At 63.4% G+C, this 17,644-nt stretch overlaps 2 protein-coding genes and 2 long non-coding RNA genes across 7 annotated transcripts in view; 2 read left to right on the top strand and 2 right to left on the bottom strand.

Annotated features, from left to right (window-relative positions):
- Positions 1-2,548: 2,548 nt before the first annotated feature.
- On the top strand, positions 2,549-10,713 carry PPP1R1A (protein phosphatase 1 regulatory inhibitor subunit 1A). Of its 2 annotated transcripts, none has more exons than XM_052705206.1 (7): positions 2,549-3,237; positions 7,583-7,643; positions 8,348-8,385; positions 8,474-8,537; positions 8,794-8,985; positions 9,065-9,150; positions 10,291-10,713. In XM_052705206.1, the coding sequence occupies exons 1-6, from the start codon at positions 3,157-3,159 to the stop codon at positions 9,148-9,150; spliced, it is 522 nt and encodes a 173-aa protein (XP_052561166.1). In that variant the 5' UTR covers positions 2,549-3,156; the 3' UTR covers positions 10,291-10,713. The 2 variants fall into 2 exon arrangements, with proteins under 2 accessions (XP_052561166.1, XP_052561165.1); XM_052705205.1 differs by having other exon boundaries at positions 2,551-3,237; positions 8,794-8,991.
- LOC128091837 (uncharacterized) lies at positions 9,311-9,834 on the bottom strand. Its single transcript, XR_008211524.1, has 3 exons — positions 9,719-9,834; positions 9,430-9,513; positions 9,311-9,388 (listed from the first exon to the last, which is right to left on the bottom strand). It is a non-coding gene; the product is annotated as an uncharacterized LOC128091837 (long non-coding RNA).
- A 104-nt stretch (positions 10,714-10,817) lies between the features above and the next one.
- The window catches only part of PDE1B (phosphodiesterase 1B), an 8,310-nt gene continuing 1,483 nt past the window's right edge, over positions 10,818-17,644 (bottom strand). The window contains exons 3-14 of one of the 2 annotated variants that reach the window (XM_052705203.1): positions 17,126-17,192; positions 15,987-16,103; positions 15,764-15,904; positions 15,286-15,386; positions 14,585-14,710; positions 13,811-13,912; positions 13,609-13,729; positions 13,433-13,514; positions 13,211-13,337; positions 12,902-13,038; positions 12,620-12,729; positions 10,818-12,534 (exon numbers count right to left, since the gene is read on the bottom strand). In XM_052705203.1, the coding sequence (XP_052561163.1) occupies positions 12,632-12,729; positions 12,902-13,038; positions 13,211-13,337; positions 13,433-13,514; positions 13,609-13,729; positions 13,811-13,912; positions 14,585-14,710; positions 15,286-15,386; positions 15,764-15,904; positions 15,987-16,103; positions 17,126-17,192 (1,219 nt within the window). In that variant the 3' untranslated portion in view covers positions 10,818-12,534; positions 12,620-12,631. The remainder of the gene's footprint in view (positions 12,535-12,619; positions 12,730-12,901; positions 13,039-13,210; positions 13,338-13,432; positions 13,515-13,608; positions 13,730-13,810; positions 13,913-14,584; positions 14,711-15,285; positions 15,387-15,763; positions 15,905-15,986; positions 16,104-17,125; positions 17,193-17,644) is intronic. The other variant, XM_052705204.1, reaches the window with a different exon arrangement.
- Positions 16,031-17,041, top strand: LOC128091838 (uncharacterized). 2 transcript variants are annotated; one of them, XR_008211526.1, is made up of 4 exons: positions 16,031-16,136; positions 16,392-16,499; positions 16,696-16,728; positions 16,827-17,041. It is a non-coding gene; the product is annotated as an uncharacterized LOC128091838 (long non-coding RNA). The 2 variants fall into 2 exon arrangements; XR_008211525.1 differs by lacking the exon at positions 16,031-16,136 and adding an exon at positions 16,244-16,303.

Genomic DNA, 17,644 nt, shown 5'->3' with positions numbered 1-17,644 from the left:
CCCCACTGCATCCCCACTGCATCCCACTGCATCCCCACTGCATCCCCACCTGCATCCCCCCTGCATCCCCCCTACATCCCCACTGCATCCCCACTGCATCCCCCCTGCATCCCCACCTGCATCCCCTCAGCCTGGAAGGTTGGGATCCAGGATTTGGGGTCTTTGGGATCGCCGTGCTTTGGGCTTTGTGTCCCTCGTTCGAGGCTCTCCGTTGCCCCATAACATCTGGGGCAGCGCCGTGGGGATGCAGCACTGACCCCCAGGATGGGGCACAGCCCTCTCAGGGTCACCAACCCCACTGCAGCATCACAGGGATGGGGGAGCTGAGGGCACACGAGTGCTTTGGGCATCAATAATTCACTCTGCGTGACATCAGAGAGCGACCCGAAGGAAATGGGGGGGGGGCTCACGCGGATTTGGGCAACTCCTCCTGGTGGATTTTTCCCCCACCTTGTCTTCTGGTGAGGATGGAGAACACGACCCATCAGACAAAGGGATGCCAGCATCGCCTCCCCCCCAGACCCACAGCATCCATCCCACTGCCATCCCCCCCGTCCCCCCCCCCGAGTCACACAGTGCACCTTGGGGACGCACCCCACCTCTGCTCCATCACCCGTTCAAACCAGGGGGGGACACGGAGAGCCCAGCCCAGCACCCGGCGGGGCGGGGGGGGATTAAGCAGCCCCACAACCCCCCCCACTTTCCTGACCTACTTAAGCAGATTCCTGCTGCCGGAGTCATGAATAAGTGATGGCAGCTCCGTGACAGACCAGGCAGATGCAGCACTGCCCCACTGCATCCCCACCTGCATCCCCACTGCATCCCCACTGCATCCCCACTGCATCCCCACCTGCATCCCCATTGCATCCCCACCTGCATCCCCATTGCATCCCCACTGCATCCCCACTGCATCCCCACTGCATCCCCATTGCATCCCCACCTGCATCCTCATTGCATCCCCACTGCATCCCCACTGCATCCCCACTCCATCCCCACTGCATCCCCATTGCATCCCCATTGCATCCCCATTGCATCCCCACTGCATCCCCACCTGCATCCCCACTGCATCCCCACTGCATCCCCACTGCATCCCCATTGCATCCCCACTGCATCCCCACTGCATCCCCACTGCATCCCCTCAGCCTGGAAGGTTGGGATCCAGGATTTGGGGTCTTTGGGATCGCCGTGTTTTGGGGTTTGTGCCCCTCGTTTGAGGCTCTCCGTTGCCCCACAGTAGGTGGGAATGGGATTCCCCACATGGGGATGTGATGGTGGAAGGAACGTAGCTGGGCTACTTGGAGGGGGGGGACCTGGGTGGCTTTGGGGCAGGAGCCAGATGGCCATCGGGTCATGGGGGCACTGAGGGTGGTGGAAGACCAAAATGTAGCAGTTCAGCCCCATGCAGGGAAAGGGGACGGTGGGCAGGGGGTGGGGGGCTGAACAGGGGTGGGACAGGGGACAAGGGATTGGGGACAGGGAGTAGAGAACAAGGGACGTGGGATAGGGGCAAGAAATGGGGAACGGGGGACAGGGAAGAGGGAGTGGGGACAAGAGATGGGGGAAAAGAGGGGAAAAAGGGCAGGGAAAAAGGGATGGGGAACAGTGGATGGACAGGGGGCAAGGAGGAAGGAATGGGGAGAGGAGATACGGGAAAAGGGCCCCACAGACCCCACCAGAATCCAGGGACGGATGATGCGGAGCAAAGGACACCTGAGTGCATCCCTGTGCCCACCCTGGGGGTCACAGCTTCCATTCGGGGGGGGGGGGGGTGCAGAGTTCTATGGGGTCCTATGGCAGCAGAGGGGCTGGCAGCGCCCTTATGGGGACACAGAGTGGATGAATGGGGGGGGGGTTGGAGGGGCGGAGTTGGGTTTTAATTAGGATGTGCTGAGGGAGGGGGGGCGGCTCGTTCTTTCTCACCAGCTCCAGACTAATCCTCCCCAACGCCCAACAGCAGCAGCTGCCGGGCTGGAGGTCAGAGCTGGGGGTCACCGCGTCCCCTGTGGGATGGGGGGCACACGGAAATGCTTCCCCACCCCCCCTTTTACCCCCGGGGTGGAGGGGCTGCAGTATGGCAGCCTCCAAGCCCACGTTATGGGGGGCACCGGGGGTCTCCATCCTTGAACTGTCCGTCCGCTTTTGTAGGGCTGTATCCGGGGAGAGCCGCCAATCTCCGGCCCGTCCACCACCACGGGGATGGGGGGGGGGGGGGGGGGGATGGGGACGACGACACCTCGCCCCACATCGCCCTACAAGTCATGGGGCCGCCGCTGTGGGTCGCCGTGCCCTGCGGGGGAACGGAGGGGGGGGGGGGGGGGAGGAGCGGTGCGGGCGATCGATGCGGAGAAGGGGAATTTGCACCGAGGGCAGCGGTGCCGGCAGCAGCACGTGCGGACTTTGCACGCGCATTGCCCACGTGTGTGCAACGTGTCCGTGTGTCTGTAACGTGTCCGTGTGTCTGTCCGTCCCTACGTCCCGTGCTCAGGGGTCCCGCTCCACGTGGCCGTGCGTCCTGGCGCTGTGCGTCCTCTTGTTTGTGTGTCCCCCCCCGCCACCCCCTTCCCCGTGCTCCCACCCCTTCGGGTCACCCCGTCCGTGTGTCCGTCCCGGAGTCCGTTTGTCTGCCTTTGTGTCCTTGTGTCTGTCCATGTGTCCATCCCTGTGTCCCGTGTGCCTGTCTGTCCCTCAGTCTGTCCTCCTGTCTGTCTTTTTGCCTCCTTTTCTGCCCTCCTGCCCGCATGGCCGCCCTGCTGTCCGTGTGTCCGCCCTTCTAGCCGTGTGTCCGTCCTTCTGTCCGTACGCCTGCCCTTCTGCCCATCCATCCATCCATCCATCCACCCGTCCGTCCGTCCGTCCGTCCATCCTTCCGCCCGTGCGTCCGTCCTTCTGTCCACGTGTCCGTTCCCTCTCTCCGCTCTCCTCTCCACCTGCCCATCCCCGCCGCTCTCCCCGTCCGTCCGTCCGTCCGTCCGCCCCGTTCCCCTCCCGGGGCCTCTTCCAACCAATGGGGCCGCGCTGTGGGGCGGAGCGGTGCGGCGTTCGGGACCGGGAGCGGCGGCGGCGGAGGAGCGGAGCAGAACCGGGGCGGGGCGGGGCGGGGCGGCACCGGGAGCCGCCGGTGAGCACCGGGTAACGGCACCGGAGGAGCTGCCCGCCATGGAACCCAACGGGCCCCGTAAAATCCAATTCACCGTACCGCTGCTGGAGCCGCACCTCGACCCGGAGGCGGCGGAGCAGGTGGGGAGAGCGGGAGGGGAGAGGAGGAGGAGGAGGAGGAAGAGAGGGGGGAGGCTGAGGCTGCTCTGCAGACCCCCAAGGGACAACGAGGGGAGGAAAGAAGGGGGGGTTCTTGCAATAGGGGGTCTTTGCCCCCCCTCAAGGGGCAACCGCACGGGTATGGATGGGGTGAGCCGCCCCCTAACCCCCCTCTATAATCCGTACATCCCGGGGTCTGTGGGGTGGGGACCACTCTGTGACAGCCCCCCCCCGGTGCCGTGCGGCTCTGCTTGGGGTCCCCGCACCGTTTTGGGGGGTGCAAGGGGTTTGGGGGGGTGCGGTGATCCCAATACCGACATAGGGACCACGGGGGGGGGGGGGGGGGGGGGGTTGGGGGTCAGCACTGGGGATCCCTCCGCTGCCCCGTGGGGTGGCTATGGGGCACGGGCTCTGTGTTGGCCTTTGGGTTGCCGGGGGGGGGAAGGGGGGGGGGAGTGTAGGTTTACCCGGACCCCACGGCCCTACAACCAGCCCCGTGTTGCTCAATCCCTGGAGGGGATCCAGGAGAAGGGGGGGGTGGCTGTAGGGCGGTGTCCCCCCCCCCCCCCCCCCATCCCCCCTCCCCTTCCCTGCCCTCTGGCTCTATAGGGTGACACGGGGGGGGGGGGGGGGGGGAACAGACACGGGTTGGCCGGCAGCACCCCACAGCTGGCAGCACCCAAATTCGGGTTCTGAAGGCATTGCCAAACCCTTTTGGCTCAGCGCGAGGCCCCAGAATAGCAGCAGGTATTGCATGTCCCAGAGCTGGCAACGTGGGTGAAACACCCCCCCCCGACCCCCCCCTGCCCCCCCAGTCCCCCAAACAAACTCACCTCCAGCACCCTACGGCCCTCAGGAGTTCCTCCAGCCCCAAATCCTATGGGTTGAGATTTGAGGGTCCCGATTTGAGGTCGGGCTGGGAGTCCTTAAGGCAAAGGATTGGGGGGGGACCATGGATGGGGTTGGGGGGGGGACCATGGATGGGGTTGGGGGGGGGACCATGGATGGGGTTGGGGGGGGACCATGGAAAGGGGTGAGGGGGGACCATGGAAAGGGTTTGGGGGGGGACCATGGATGGGGTTGGAGGACCATAGAAAGGGTTTGGGGGACCATGGAAAGGGGTGGGGGGGGACCATAGAAAGGGTTGGGGGGGCCATGGAAAGGGTTGGGGGGACCATAGAAAGGGTTGGGGGGGACCATGGATGGGGTTGGGGGGAGCCATGGAAAGGGGTGGGGGGGCCATGGAAAGGGTCATGCCCTCAGCATCTGGGTTTGAGGAGCTCTGTGAGGCAGCTGGAATAAATAGAGGGGGTCCCCACCTCTCCCCTCCCCAGATAAATGGGGTCCTGCTGACCCCCGGGGTGCTGCCCCCCCCCCACCCCCCTACCCTCCCACCCAAGGGGGGGTACAGCGTTGTGGGGCTGAGCTCTGTGGGGAGCATCTCGCTGTGGTTAAATATGGCCAAGCACCATCTGGGGTGGGGGGGGGGGGGCTCAGAGAAGGGGCCCCCAAACCCACCTTAGGTTGAGGGGCACAATGGGATGGGGGGGGGCTGGGGGGTCCCGTGCCCATCCCTGCCTCAATTTACCCCCCCCCCCCCCCCAAGCTGCGTTTGGCTGCGTCCCATTGGACCCTATTTGAATCCAAAATTGACCTCAGCCCCCCCCCCTTGCACCCATTGCCCCCCAATGCCCCCCCCCGATGCCCCCAATGCCCCCATCCTGGTGCAGGGGGGCAGGGATGGGGATCACAGCTCCGCTGCTCGGGGTGCCAACATCCCCAGGTGGGGAACCCTCACAACCCCATCCTTCGTTCTCCACCGTGGGGACCCGTGGTTTTTAGGGGTGGTTGAGGGCTCACCTCCCCCCCCTTCCCCATTTTCCCGACCCCTTTGATGAGTTTCCCTTTAATTCGGAACGCTCCCTTCGCTCGTTAGGCCACAGCTTTTAAACAGGGGAACCCAAGGAAGGTATCCTCACCCCCCGGCGGGTGCAGGAGGATAAAAGTCTTCCATGGTGGAGGAAATGATGGAGGGAAACGAGAGCCTTCGCCCCATAAAGCTGGGGTGGGAAGTTTGTGGGGCCGTCCCTCGCGGGTTCCTTTCGCTCAACTCAACTCAGCCGATGTCTGAAGTCCCCCGTTGGTTTGGCATCAACCTCCACGTCCACCTTCCTCTTCGGGGGGTGTCCCCCCCCCCCCCCCCTCCATGTGGAATGGGGTTTTAATGCCGTGTTCTCCCTCAATTGGGGGGGGGGGGCTGTGGGGAGGATGTGGGGCTGCCCTCCTCTGGGTGCCCCCCGTGCCCTGCAGGGCTGGCCCTGCGCTTTGCTCTGTCATGCTCAGGGCTGGGCTGCATCCACCCAGCTGCTCCCAAATCCCATTCGGTTTCCAGCTCCTTTCTGCTCCTCGATCCCCCCCCCCCCTCTTCTTTGCCCCCCCCCCCTACATCAGCCCTATAGGATGGGAAGGATGGAAAGGGGACCCCCAGCCCCACTGAGCCCCGCAGGGCTGCCGTCCCCATGGTGGGATGATGCTGCTGGGCTGCTGCAGCTCTGAATCGATGCTCTAAAAATAGGCTGGGGAGGAGAACGGAGAGGTGGGGGATCCCAGCATCTCCTGTGGGGCCGGGGGATGGGGCGTCCTATAGGGCTGGGACCTGAGCGACCCTCTGTGGGGTCAGGGAATGGAGCGTCTTATAGGGCTGAGGATCTGAGCATCCCTGCGTGGGGCTGGGGAGTGGAGTGTCTGTCTATGGGGTCAGGGAATGGAGTCCTATAGGGCTGGGACCTGAGCGACCCTCTGTGGGGCTGGAGAATGGAGCATCCTTCTGTGGGGTCAGGGAATGGAGAGTCCTATAGGGCTGGGACACCAATGTCCTTCTGTGGGGCTGGGGAGTGGAGTGTCTGTCTATGGGGTCAGGGAATGGAGCACCCCATAAGGCTGAAGACCTGAGCATCCATCTTTGGGGCTGGGAAACAAAGCGTCCCTCCGTGGGGTCAGGGAATGAAGCGTCCCATAGGGCTGGGACCTGAGCGTCCTTCTGTGGGGCTGGGGAATGGAGCGTCCCATAGGGCTGGGGACGAAAGCATCCCTCTAGTGTCAGGGAATGGAGCGTCCTATGGGGCTGAGGACCTGAGCATCCCTCTGTGGGGCTGGGGAACGGGGTGTGGGGTCAGGGAATGGAGCATCCTATAGGGCTGGGGAGCAGAGACCCCTCCAGGACTGGGGACTGGAGCACCGCAGGGTGCTGGGATGGGGAGGGCTGTGAGTCCATCCCTGAGCAGGGATCGGGGTGCAGCCGCTCTGTGGTTCTCAGGTGCATCCGTGTGACCTTGAGGGGGTCGCCCCTCTGTCCCCTGCCCTGTCCTGGGGGTGACAGTGGCTCCGTCCCCTTGGGGGGCATTCGGGGCGCTCCAGCAGCCCGGGGTTGCCTTGGGATCGCTCTTATGGGATCCCATGACCCAGATCCAGCCCTGAGATCCCAACCCATCGCTGTCACCCCGAGCCTTGGGGCGGAGGAGGTGACGATGGGGGGTAGGGGGGGGGAGAGGTGACAAAGGGCCGGCGATGGGGCCGTGGGCCGGGAGCGGTGGGTGATGGGGAGGGGGCGAATTCGGTCTCCCTTTTAATCTCCGTTTAAAATCCAGATCGCGGGTTTCTATGGCAACCGGGAGGATGCGGGGAGGAGGGGGGGGGGGGGATTGAAGCGGCGGTGGGGCCGCAGGGTGGGCTGGGGCCGGGGCTGGGGCTGGGGAGGGGGCTTCCGTCGCTGCCGGTTCGTTAGCATCTCATCAGCATCTCATTAAGGCAGCGGGGCTCATTAGGGAATCCTCTCCGGGAAATTCGGTGCTACTCAGTCAGTGGGTCAGCGGGGAAGCAGGGCGAGCAGCAGCGGGACGCGGTGCCGCTGCACGGCACAGGGTGACAGGGCCACCAAACCCCCTCTGAAGGGTCACCAAGCCCCCCAGCGGGACAAGCAGAGGGGCACACGCCGATCCGCGGGGCGGGATGCTGCCGGTGACCTTGGGCAAGGACACGGTGACGAGCGCTGTCCCCGAGGAAGGGCAGAGCCCAGGCGCTGTCACGGCCTCTCTGTCCCCACGCTCTTCCCGGCACGGCGGTATAATTAGCTGCCGTTTGTCGTTAAGGAGATGTTGATATAAAAGCCACCTGCGTCCCTCAGCCGCCGGGCAGGGCAGCGTCCCCGAGGAGCCACCGCCTCCCGTTTGGGGACAAGGACACGAGCGGGCGACGCCGCGGTGCCGGTGGGGGATGTGGGTCGGGCTGGAGTTTGGGGCGTTCCCGACATTTGTCCCTTCTTTTACAGATCCGTCGACGCCGACCGACGCCGGCCAGCCTGGTGCTGAGCAGCGACCAATCGTCCCCAGGTGGGTCCCCGTTTGTGTCGCGGTGTCACCCAGGGGTTTTCGGGTGGCACAATGGAGGCTCACCGCGGGGACAGCGGTGGCCGTGCGCCGCGTTGCGCTCCGTGTTTCAGCCCATCCATCTCCAGGGGAAGCAGCTGCTGGTGATGCCCGTCTCCCCCCCCCCTCTGTGCCCTCCCCGGGATGCCCGGCACGTCCCTGGGGTTGGGTCATGGAGGGGGGGGAGGCGGAGCAGAGGTGATATTTGAGAGCTTCGCTGCCCTCCTCCCCCCTCCTGGCCTTTGGGGACGGGATGTGACCCTGCCGGCTTCCTGCCCCGTCCGTCTCCTCTCCTGGGGTGCCTCAATCTCTCTTGTTTTTGAGGTGGCTGGGACACTGCGTTCCCAAATGCTGTCCCTGGGTATTTGAGGCTACTTTCGTCACGGCACCGGGACAACCAAAACAGGGTCAGGATGCAGCCCCTGCCAGCCCGATTTCACAGCATGGGGGGCGGCTGTGGGACCCCCACCCCTGACGTGTCACCTTCAGAGGGATGGGGCTGAGGTGTCGGTTGTCGCTGTGCTTTGTCCCTGATGCTGAGTGGGTCCCGGAGCAGCGCTGTCCCCATCCCCATACGTCCCCATGTGGGCGCTCCGGGGGTCACCAAGCACCCATGGGTGCCACCACCCCTAACCACCCGCTCCTTCTGTCCCTATGCCGTCCCCCAGAGATCGATGAGGACCGACTCCCCAACGCCCTGCTGAAGGTAGGCGATGACCTGAGGTGTCCCCAGCACCCCGAGGTGTCCCCCCATCGCATCACCTCCCCCTCCTCCTCCTCTGCTTGCTTTGCAGTCGGGTCTGGCCATGTCCCCCCGGCAGAGGAAGAAGGTGTACTGCACCACCCCCACCGTGAAAGGTACCTGAGGTGACATCAGGTGACATCTCCCCGGGCGCCACGGGGGACGCGTGGGTGACCAAGTTGTGATGCCACCTCCTCGGTGGCACAGAGGATCCCAAGGGGGCAGGAGCACACAGCTGGGGACAGGGGGATGCAGGGCCACGGCGCTCAGGTGCCACCAATGGGGACAGGTGGCTGCCCAGCTCGCCGGGTGGGGGACAGAGAGGGGACATCATGAGGGCTCGGGGACACAGGCACGCTCCCTGCCTCGCAGAGCTGCAGATGATGGTGGAGCATCACCTGTGCAAGCAGGCGCGGGGCGAGGAGGACGAGGAGGCGGCTGCTGGAGGCCAGGAGCGCAGCCCAGGCTGCTGCCACCGCGGTGACACCGAGCACAGCCACAGCCCTGGGGGCAGCTGCCCGCTGGCCCAGGCTCAGCCAACACAGCAGGGCGGCCCAGGCCCCGGTGACAGTGAGTGGCCTGGGGCTGAAGGGGGGGTGGGGGGTCGGGGTCTGCGCTCAGCCAACCCCAATTTGCGCCGCAGGGACCCACGGGGGAGAGCGGCGAAGTCCGGGTGATGAGGGCACTCATATAGCACCGGGGGGAAAGGGAGCTGCTGGCGGCCTGTAGGTACGTCTGGGGGGCTGGGGGGCGTACGGGGAGGTGGGCTGCATACTGGGACACTTGGGGACATACTGGGATGCTGTGAGCACATACTGGGGTGCCCTGGGTGCATAGTGGAACACGGGTAGCATGCTGGGGGGCTGGGAGGTGAGCATACTGGGATGTGGGTTGTGTACTGGGACACTTGGGGACATACTGGGATGCTCTGGGTGCACACTGGGACACTTGGGGACATACTGGGATGCTGTGAGCACATACTGGGGTGCTCTGGGTGCACACTGGGACACTTGGGGACATACTGGGACACTCTGGGTGCACACTGGGACACTTGGGGACATACTGGGACACTTGGGGACATACTGGGATGCTCTGGGTGCACACTGGAACACTTGGGGACATACTGGGACATTTGGGGACATACTGGGACATTCTGGGTGCACACTGGGACACTTGGGATCATACTGGGATGCTGTGAGCACATACTGGGGTGCTCTGGGTGCATAGTGGGACACAGGTAGCATGCTGGGGGGCTGGGAGGTGTGCATACTGGGATGTGGGTTGTGTACTGGGACACTTGGGGACATACTGGGACATTTGGGGACATACTGGGACGCTCTGGGTGCACACTGGGACACTTGGGGACATACTGGGACATTTGGGGACATACTGGGACATTTGGGGACATAGTGGGACATTCTGGGTGCACACTGGGACACTTGGGGACATACTGGGATGCTGTGAGCACATACTGGGGTGCTCTGGGTGCATAGTGGGACACAGGTAGCATGCTGGGGGGCTGGGAGGTGGGCATACTGGGATGTGGGTTGTGTACTGGGACACTTGGGGACATACTGGGACACTTGGGGACATACTGGGATGCTCTGGATGCACACTGGGACACTTGGGGACATACTGGGACATTTGGGGACATACTGGGATGCTCTGGATGCACACTGGGACGCTTGGGGACATAGTGGGACTCTGGGGTTGCAGACTGGGGTGCTGTGTATCCGCACTGGGGACGCCGTGGGGGCACTGATCCAGTGCCCAGGGGCAGCGCGGCAGTTGGAGGTGACAGCAGACAGGGAAGTGGCTGCACGCCCCCCCCCACGACCCCCCCACGTCCCTCCGTCCCTCCGTCCCCAGGTGCTGCTGTCCCCGTTGGAGCCGAAGCGCCGCCTGCTTTTTTTCTATCAATCATTTTCTAAGATTCCGACGGCGTTCGTGACGGATTTTTTTTATCTCCCCCCTCCTCACCCCCCCCTTTTCCCACCCCCCTCTTCTATGGGGACAAAACCCCCCTCTGTGTCCCCACTGCCACCACCGGGGTGACCCCAGGACCCCCCCCCCCCCGGTCCCCTCGCGCTCCATTTTGGGGGCACAGCTCCTCGTTGAGGGGAGGGAGGACGATGGCACACCGGTGCTGCACTGCGCACACAGCCGCCGCGGGCACGAATGGACACACGTGAACACGCGTGAACACACACACACACACACACGTGAACCCACGCGCACACGCGAGTGCACGCAGAGCTGAGCCACACTGCTATTAAATGGATCCTTTCCACAGCGTCTCCTCCTTGCTCAGCACGGAAAGCTCAGGACCCCCCCCAAATTCCATCCCTGATCCCCAACGCTTGAGCACGGCTCCCCTCACTGCTCAGAGCTCGGGCTGGCGGTGGCGTACGGTTTATTAATTGCTCGTTAGCAGCTGCTCTTGATTTCACATGCGTGTGCGGGCGGGCGCGAGGCGGAGCTGTGCCAGCAGTGATGGAGGCACGACGTGACCGCATGGTAGAAAAGTACAAAGACACACAGCTGTGTGCTGGGCTATGTACAGGGCCGGGCCGGAGCCGTGGGGAGATCCAGGCACCACAGAAGGGGGAAGGACGACGGAGCTGGAAGATGCTCCGGGTTGTTGGAGATTTTGGGGGTGCTGGGGTAAAATGGAGCTGAAGGGGGTGCGGGGGGGGGCTGGAGAGCTCCAGTTTGGGGTTCTGGAGGAGGTCGGAGACAGGATGCTGGAGATGCTGGAGGGCATCGGTTTGGGGTTCTGGAGCACTTTGGAGCCAAGATGCTGGAGATTCTCGAGCACAGTGGAGCCAGGATGCTGGAGATGCTGGAGGGCATCGGTTTGGGGTTCTGGAGCACTTTGGAGCCAGGATGCTGGAGATTCTCAAGCACACTGGAGCCAGGATGCTGGAGGTGCTGGAGTGCTCCAAGTCGGGTTCTGGAGGGCACCAGTTTGGGGTTCTGGAGCACTTTGGAGCCGGGATGCTGGAGATTCTCGAGCACAGTGGAGCCAGGATGCTGGAGATGCTGGAATGCTTCAAGTCGGGTTCTGGAGGGCATCGGTTTGGGGTTCTGGAGCACTTTGGAGCCAGGATGCTGGAGATTCTCGAGCACTTTGGAGCCAGGATGCTGGAGATGCTGCAGCACTCCAAGTCAGGTTCTGGAGGGCACCAGTTTGGGGTTCTGGAGCACTTTGGAGCCAGGATGCTGGAGATTCTCGAGCACAGTGGAACCCAGATGCAGAGGATGCTCGAGCACGCCAGAGCTTGGGAAGCTGGAGGATGCTGAAGCACGCCGGTGCCAGGATGCCGGAGGGAGCGGGGTCTCCTGGGGGTGTTTTGGAGCAGGGTTGGGGGACTGGAAATCCACCAGGGGCAGCAGTGCATGCGGCACACTGCAGCCATAGGGGCTGTAGGCACAGAACTGGGGGTGCTGGAAGAACCTCAGGGCCACTGTGGGTACCAACTTTGTCCCCCCCCTCGGCTGGCCCCAGCTCCCTGGCCTTGGGGTTTCCCTGGGTCCGGGCCCCACAGAGGAGGGTCCCCAACCCAGGAGAGCCATAACTCAGAAGCCACCCCACACCGGAGATGCTCAAGATAGGGACAGATCTCAGCATCTGCCATCTCCAAGCAGGTGGGACGGGATGGGGACGGCACAGGGGGACACCTGGGGACACCCAGCAGCGTGAGCACAGACCCAGCAAGAAAAAGAGGGGCCCGAAGTGACAACAAACCCCTTACAGTTCCTCCATCCTTCGGTCCCCTGCCTCCCCCGCGGTGCCACCACCCCCTTCCCCAACACCTGGATCCCCTGCGGGGCGAGAAGCAGATTTCTAAAAAGCCATAAGGACAAATCCCTCCGGCGCGGCAGTGAGAGGCTCAGCATCACCATCACCCGTGGATCAGCACCGCACGGCTTGGCGGACGGTTTGGCACAGGATGGGAGGAAATCCCAGGGGTCCCGGCCCCCCAGGACCCGGCGCTGCCATCGGGGGATGCTCTTGGCACGGACCCCGGCGGCTCCTTCCCTGCGAATGGTGCTGAAGTCGATGGCATCAAAGACTTTGGACTGAACGGCATCACTGGGTTGGATGAGGACCTGCCACCCCGAAGGGGACGCTCAGGGCTCGGCACGAAAACGAGCTGCGGCCCCCCCAGGGTGCCCCCATGTTTTGGGTGCCCACCTCGGCCGTGTGCTATTCCACCTCGCCATTGTGCTTGTGCTGGGTGGGGGGCACGGGGGGCTCCTCCTCGTAGGGTGGCAGCTCCTCGATGGACGCTTGGTTGGTGATGCCTGTGGGGTGACAAGGGGACGCTTAGGGGGTCCCAGGGGATGAGCAAAACCCAACTTATTTGGGAGTCACCTCGAATTGGGTTGTCTCTCTCTGTGGGTCACCATCCCACGGGTCACCACCCCATGGGACACCACCAAAGGATGTTTGGTGGCTCTGGTGGCTGTCACCTACCGCTGGCCGCCCTCTCCTTCCACTTCTGCTTGTTCTCCTGGATGTATTTGGTCCAGGTGGAACGGAAGCTGGCCAGGTCAGCCTTGATGTCCCCAAGCTCCAGGTGTTCATCCAGGGATGTCTGTCGCCACTGGGAGCTGTGGGGGCAGAGTCACCAGTTGTCACCCTCACCCTATGCGTCCCCGTAGCCCAAATGCGATGGGTTCCCCCTCAAGGCTGAGCCCCACCGCTCAGGGGAAGGGGAAACCGAGGCGCAACCACACAGCTGAGCCTGGTGGAAAGATGGAGGGTGGCTGCTGGCCCCCCAACCTGGCCTGCTGGCCGCCCGCCGGGTTGCCCTTGGCTTTGGAACCATCCTCGTTTTGGGGCAGCACCATCTTCTCGGCCACGTCGGTCAGCACAGAGAAAGTGGGCTCCACGATGAAGTCAATGAAACCTGCGGTGGGGGGAAAGGGCACGGCGACGTGGGGCGGGGGCTGCGTCACCCCAGGGTTGGGGACGGGGTTGTGGGGGGACGCGACCACCGCTCACCGATCTGGGACTGGGCCACCAGCGTGGAGGTGCGGTCGCAGAGGGGCGAGAAGGGCAGCCCCAGCTCAGCCTCCTTGTCCCCCTGCCGAGAGGCACCAAGTGTCCCCAAAATGTCCCCCTGTGTGGGGGTCCCCACCCCCCCCCTCAGCCCCAGGGGACACAGGGGGGGCCCATACCTGCCTGAAGAACTCCTCCATCAGAGCTTTGGTCCAGCGGCTGTGCACCGTCCACTGCTTGGTGGGGTGGCTGATGTCGGCCGCGTGCAGCAGCAGCGACAGCACCTTGGATTTGTCGATCCTGAGGAGGGCATCTGGGATTCGACCCTGGCCCTAAAACGTGTCCCCTCCCCTGTGCCACGTCCCCAGAACCCGCGCTCACCGCTCCAGCTGCTGCAGTGCCGTCTTCATGGATTTCACCTGCTGGAAGTGGCACGACATGTCGGTGGCCAGGACCATCTCGATGACCAGAGCCCGCAGCTCCCTGTGCCCAGAGGGGACGGCGCTGTCAGGGATCATGGGGACAGCGGGGACAAATGGGGGCAAGGGGGACAACGGGGCGGCGAGGGCAATGGGGCCAACGGGGATGTCAAGGACAATGGGGATAATGAGGACAGTGGGGTCCATGGGGACGGAGAGAGCAATGGGGAAGGTGGGAACAAGGGGGTCAATGGGGATAATGAGGACAGTGGGGTCCATGGGGACGGGAGAGCAATGGGGACGGTGGGAACAAGGGGGTCAATGGGGATAATGAGGACAGTGGGGTCCATGGGCATGGAGAGAGCAATGGGGACGGTGGGAACAAGGGGGTCAATGGGGAGAATGAGGACAGTGGGGTCCATGGGGACGGAGAGAGCAATGGGGACAGTGGGAACAAGGGGGTCAGTGGGGATAATGAGGACAGTGGGGTCCATGGGGACGGAGAGAGCAATGGGGACGGTGGGAACAAGGGGGTCAGTGGGGATAATGAGGACAGTGGGGTCCATGGGGACGGAGAGAGCAATGGGGACAGTGGGAACAAGGGGGTCAATGGGGATAATGAGGACAGTGGGGTCCATGGGGACGGAGAGAGCAATGGGGACAGTGGGAACAAGGGGGTCAGTGGGGATGGCGGGGACAACGGGGACAACGGGATGGGGTGGGGATGGGGACTGACACGAATTCATCCTTGGTGAGGTTGACGAAGATGTTCATCTCGTCGTCCTGCATCATGCGGAAGACGGCGCTGATGTGGTGGTTCTCCAGCACCGAGCGGTCGTTGTAGAGGATGGCACAGTCTGACCTGGGTGGAGGGGACAGTGGGGACACGTGGTGGCACTGCTCAGTGTCCCGCATGGCAGTGTCAGTCTGTGTCCTGACCCTACTGCTGGCCCCATAGCTTCAGAACATCTCTATCCGGGCCATACTGGTGGCCCTGTGGTTCCGGCACATCTGTCCCATGACCACGGGGTGACGAGCAGCACTTCCTTGCCCCAAAGCGTCCCACGTGTCCCTACAACGGGTCCCCTGTTCTGCTCTCTGTGCCACGCCATGCCACGTCCCCATGCCACCCCACATCCCCGTGCCACCCCACATCCCTGTGCCGTGCCACGTCCCCATGCCACCCCACATCCCTGTGCCACCCCACATCCCTGTGCCGTGCCATGTCCCCATGCCACCCCACATCCCTGTGCCATGCCATGTCCCCATGCCATGCCACATCTCCATGCCGTGCCACATCTCCACGCCGTGCCATGTCCCCATGCTGTGCCACATCCCTGTGCCACCCCACATCCCTGCGCCATGCTGTGTCCCCACGCGGTGCCACGTCCCCTTGCCGTCCCCGTCCCCCCCCCCCGTGCTGTGCACGTCCCTCACTTGGTCTGGATGTGGAAGCTGTTGGTGGTGCCCGTGTGCTCGTAGTCGTGGATGGCGGCAGCGAAGATGATGGCCAGGACCTCAATCTCCGTCAGGTAGTGCTGGGGGACATGGGGTGAGGGCTGGAGGGGGGGACACACACCCCAAAAAGGGACAGGGACCAATGCCACCCAGCGAGGGGGCAGGGAGCAGAAGGGCACAGGGTCCTGAGCGCGTGTGCAACCCCACAGCTGTGTGTGTCCCCACGGCAGTGTGTGACCCCACAAAGTGCACGCGACAACCAAGTGGGGGTGACAGCACGAGGTGCCCCCTCCTGCTCCCTCAAACGGGGGTGACCCCGACCCCCTGCATCCTCACAGCATTTCCATGGTGACAAACGAGTCGCTATGCGGTGCCGCCTCCGTGACAACAAGCGTCCCTGGACCAGAAAAGCCCAGGTTACCCCCGTCCCTTTGTGGTCCCCACGCTGTCCCCATACCAGCATGCCAGTGCGGAGCAGGAAGCAGTGGACGGTCTGGGTGACATCAGCAGCGTGCGCCTGTTTGTGGTAGGGGTTGCGGTACTTCCCATAGCCAACCTCCAGCGCGTCCAGCAGCGAGGTGAGGAACACGGCGGGGATCTGCGGGGACACACGCGCGTGTCACGCTCGTGCAAAAGGGAAAAACCCCCGGGGGACGTGGCTGGGGACGGGCTGGGAGCACCTTGAAGCGGCTGTTGAGGTTGTGTCGGGTGAAGAGCTCGTAGACGATGGTGCGCAGGGAGTGCTCCTCCGTCACACGGTGCAGGGCGAAGACGTCGAAACACCACAGGTCAAGGCTCTGGGGGAGGATGGGGGCACATGGAGGGACTCAGTGATGCTCAGAGATGCCCAGAGATGCCCAATAATGCTCAGAGATGCCCAGGATAGCAGGTGATGCTCAGAGATGCTCAGAGATGCTCAGAGATGCCCAGGATGGCAAGTGATGCTCAGAGATGCCCAGAGATGCCCAGAGATGCTCAGAGATGCCCAGGATGGCAGGTGATGCCCAGAGATGCTCAGAGATGCCCAGGATGGCAGGTGATGCTCAGAGATGCTCAGAGATGCTCAGAGATGCCCAGGATGGCAGGTGATGCCCAGAGATGCCCAGAGATGCCCAGAGATGCCCAGGATGGCAGGTGATGCTCAGAGATGCTCAGAGATGCTCAGAGATGCCCAGAGATGCCCAGGATGGCAGGTGATGCCCAGAGATGCCCAGAGATGCCCAGAGATGCCCAGGATGGCAGGTGATGCTCAGAGATGCTCAGAGATGCCCAGCAATGCCCAGAGATGCCCAGGATGGCAGGTGATGCCCAGAGATGCTCAGAGATGCCAAGGATGGCAGGTGATGCCCAGAGATGCTCAGAGATGCTCAGAGATGCCAAGGATGGCAGGTGATGCTCAGAGATGCCCAGAGATGCCCAGAGGTGCCCAGGATGGCAGGTGATGCTCAGAGATGCCCAGAGATGCCCAGACGTGCCCAGGATGGCAGGTGATGCCCAGCAATGCCCAGAGATGCTCAGAGATGCCCAGAGATGCCCAGAGATGCTCAGAGATGCCCAGGATGGCAGGTGATGCCCAGAGATGCCCAATGATGCTCAGCAACACCCAGTGATGCCCAGTGACCCCCCAGCAGTGCCAGTAGTGCCCAGTGCCGTCCAGTGATGCCCACTAAAGCCCATTGCAATGCCCAGCGATGCCCAGCAGTGCCCGGCGATGCCAGTAACGCCACCGTGCCACCTCTCCCACACATCCCACGCTGAACCCCTCTGCAAAGGCCCCCCGCTGGGGGGTCCTTGGGGTGCTGTCCCCCCTCCCCAGTACCTTCAGGCAGTTGAGGACAGAGGTGGAGTAGCTGGGCCCCACGGCTGTGTACGACCGGCGGAACATCCTGCAAGGGGCAGGGAGAGGGCTGGTGGGCACCAAGGGAGCACAGGGCTGAGCTGAGTGCTCAGGGATAGACATGAATGCTGGGGACCCCCACGGATGCCAAAAGACACAGCTGAGTTCTTAGGGATCCACACGGCTCCTTGTGGCCCCATTTGGGGCTGATCTGGAGCTCGGGGACCCATCTGCATACTGGGGACCTTCATGGATGCTCAGGGGCCCAATGGAGTTCTTGGGGATCCATCTGGGCTATTGGGGAATGACCCGGTTCTTTGGGGCCCACCCGGATGCTGGGGACCCACTTGACTTCTTGGGGATCCTTGTAGATCCTTGGGTGCTGAGCCAATGCTCGGGGACCCACCTGAGTACTGGGGACCTGCATCGTTTCGTAGGGATTGATCTCGTGCTTGGGGAGCTGCGTGGATGCTGAGGCTCAGGGACCATCCTGAGTTCTGG

This window comes from Tympanuchus pallidicinctus, unplaced genomic scaffold (genome assembly GCF_026119805.1).
Source record: "Tympanuchus pallidicinctus isolate F22 unplaced genomic scaffold, pur_lepc_1.0 scaffold53, whole genome shotgun sequence".
Taxonomy (NCBI): domain Eukaryota; kingdom Metazoa; phylum Chordata; class Aves; order Galliformes; family Phasianidae; genus Tympanuchus; species Tympanuchus pallidicinctus.
Note: the sequence above shows the minus strand (reverse complement) of the source record. Positions and strands in the feature narration are given on the sequence as shown.

Excerpts from the sequence above, each read along its gene's own strand:
- PPP1R1A (XM_052705205.1), top strand. The coding sequence starts at position 3,157 with ATGGAACCCAACGGGCCCCGTAAAATCCAATTCACCGTACCGCTGCTG. Across the intron at positions 8,538-8,793 it reads CACCACCCCCACCGTGAAAG|AGCTGCAGATGATGGTGGAG; the intron begins GTACCTGAGGTG and ends CCTGCCTCGCAG. Across the intron at positions 8,992-9,064 it reads CGGCCCAGGCCCCGGTGACA|GGACCCACGGGGGAGAGCGG; the intron begins GTGAGTGGCCTG and ends TTTGCGCCGCAG.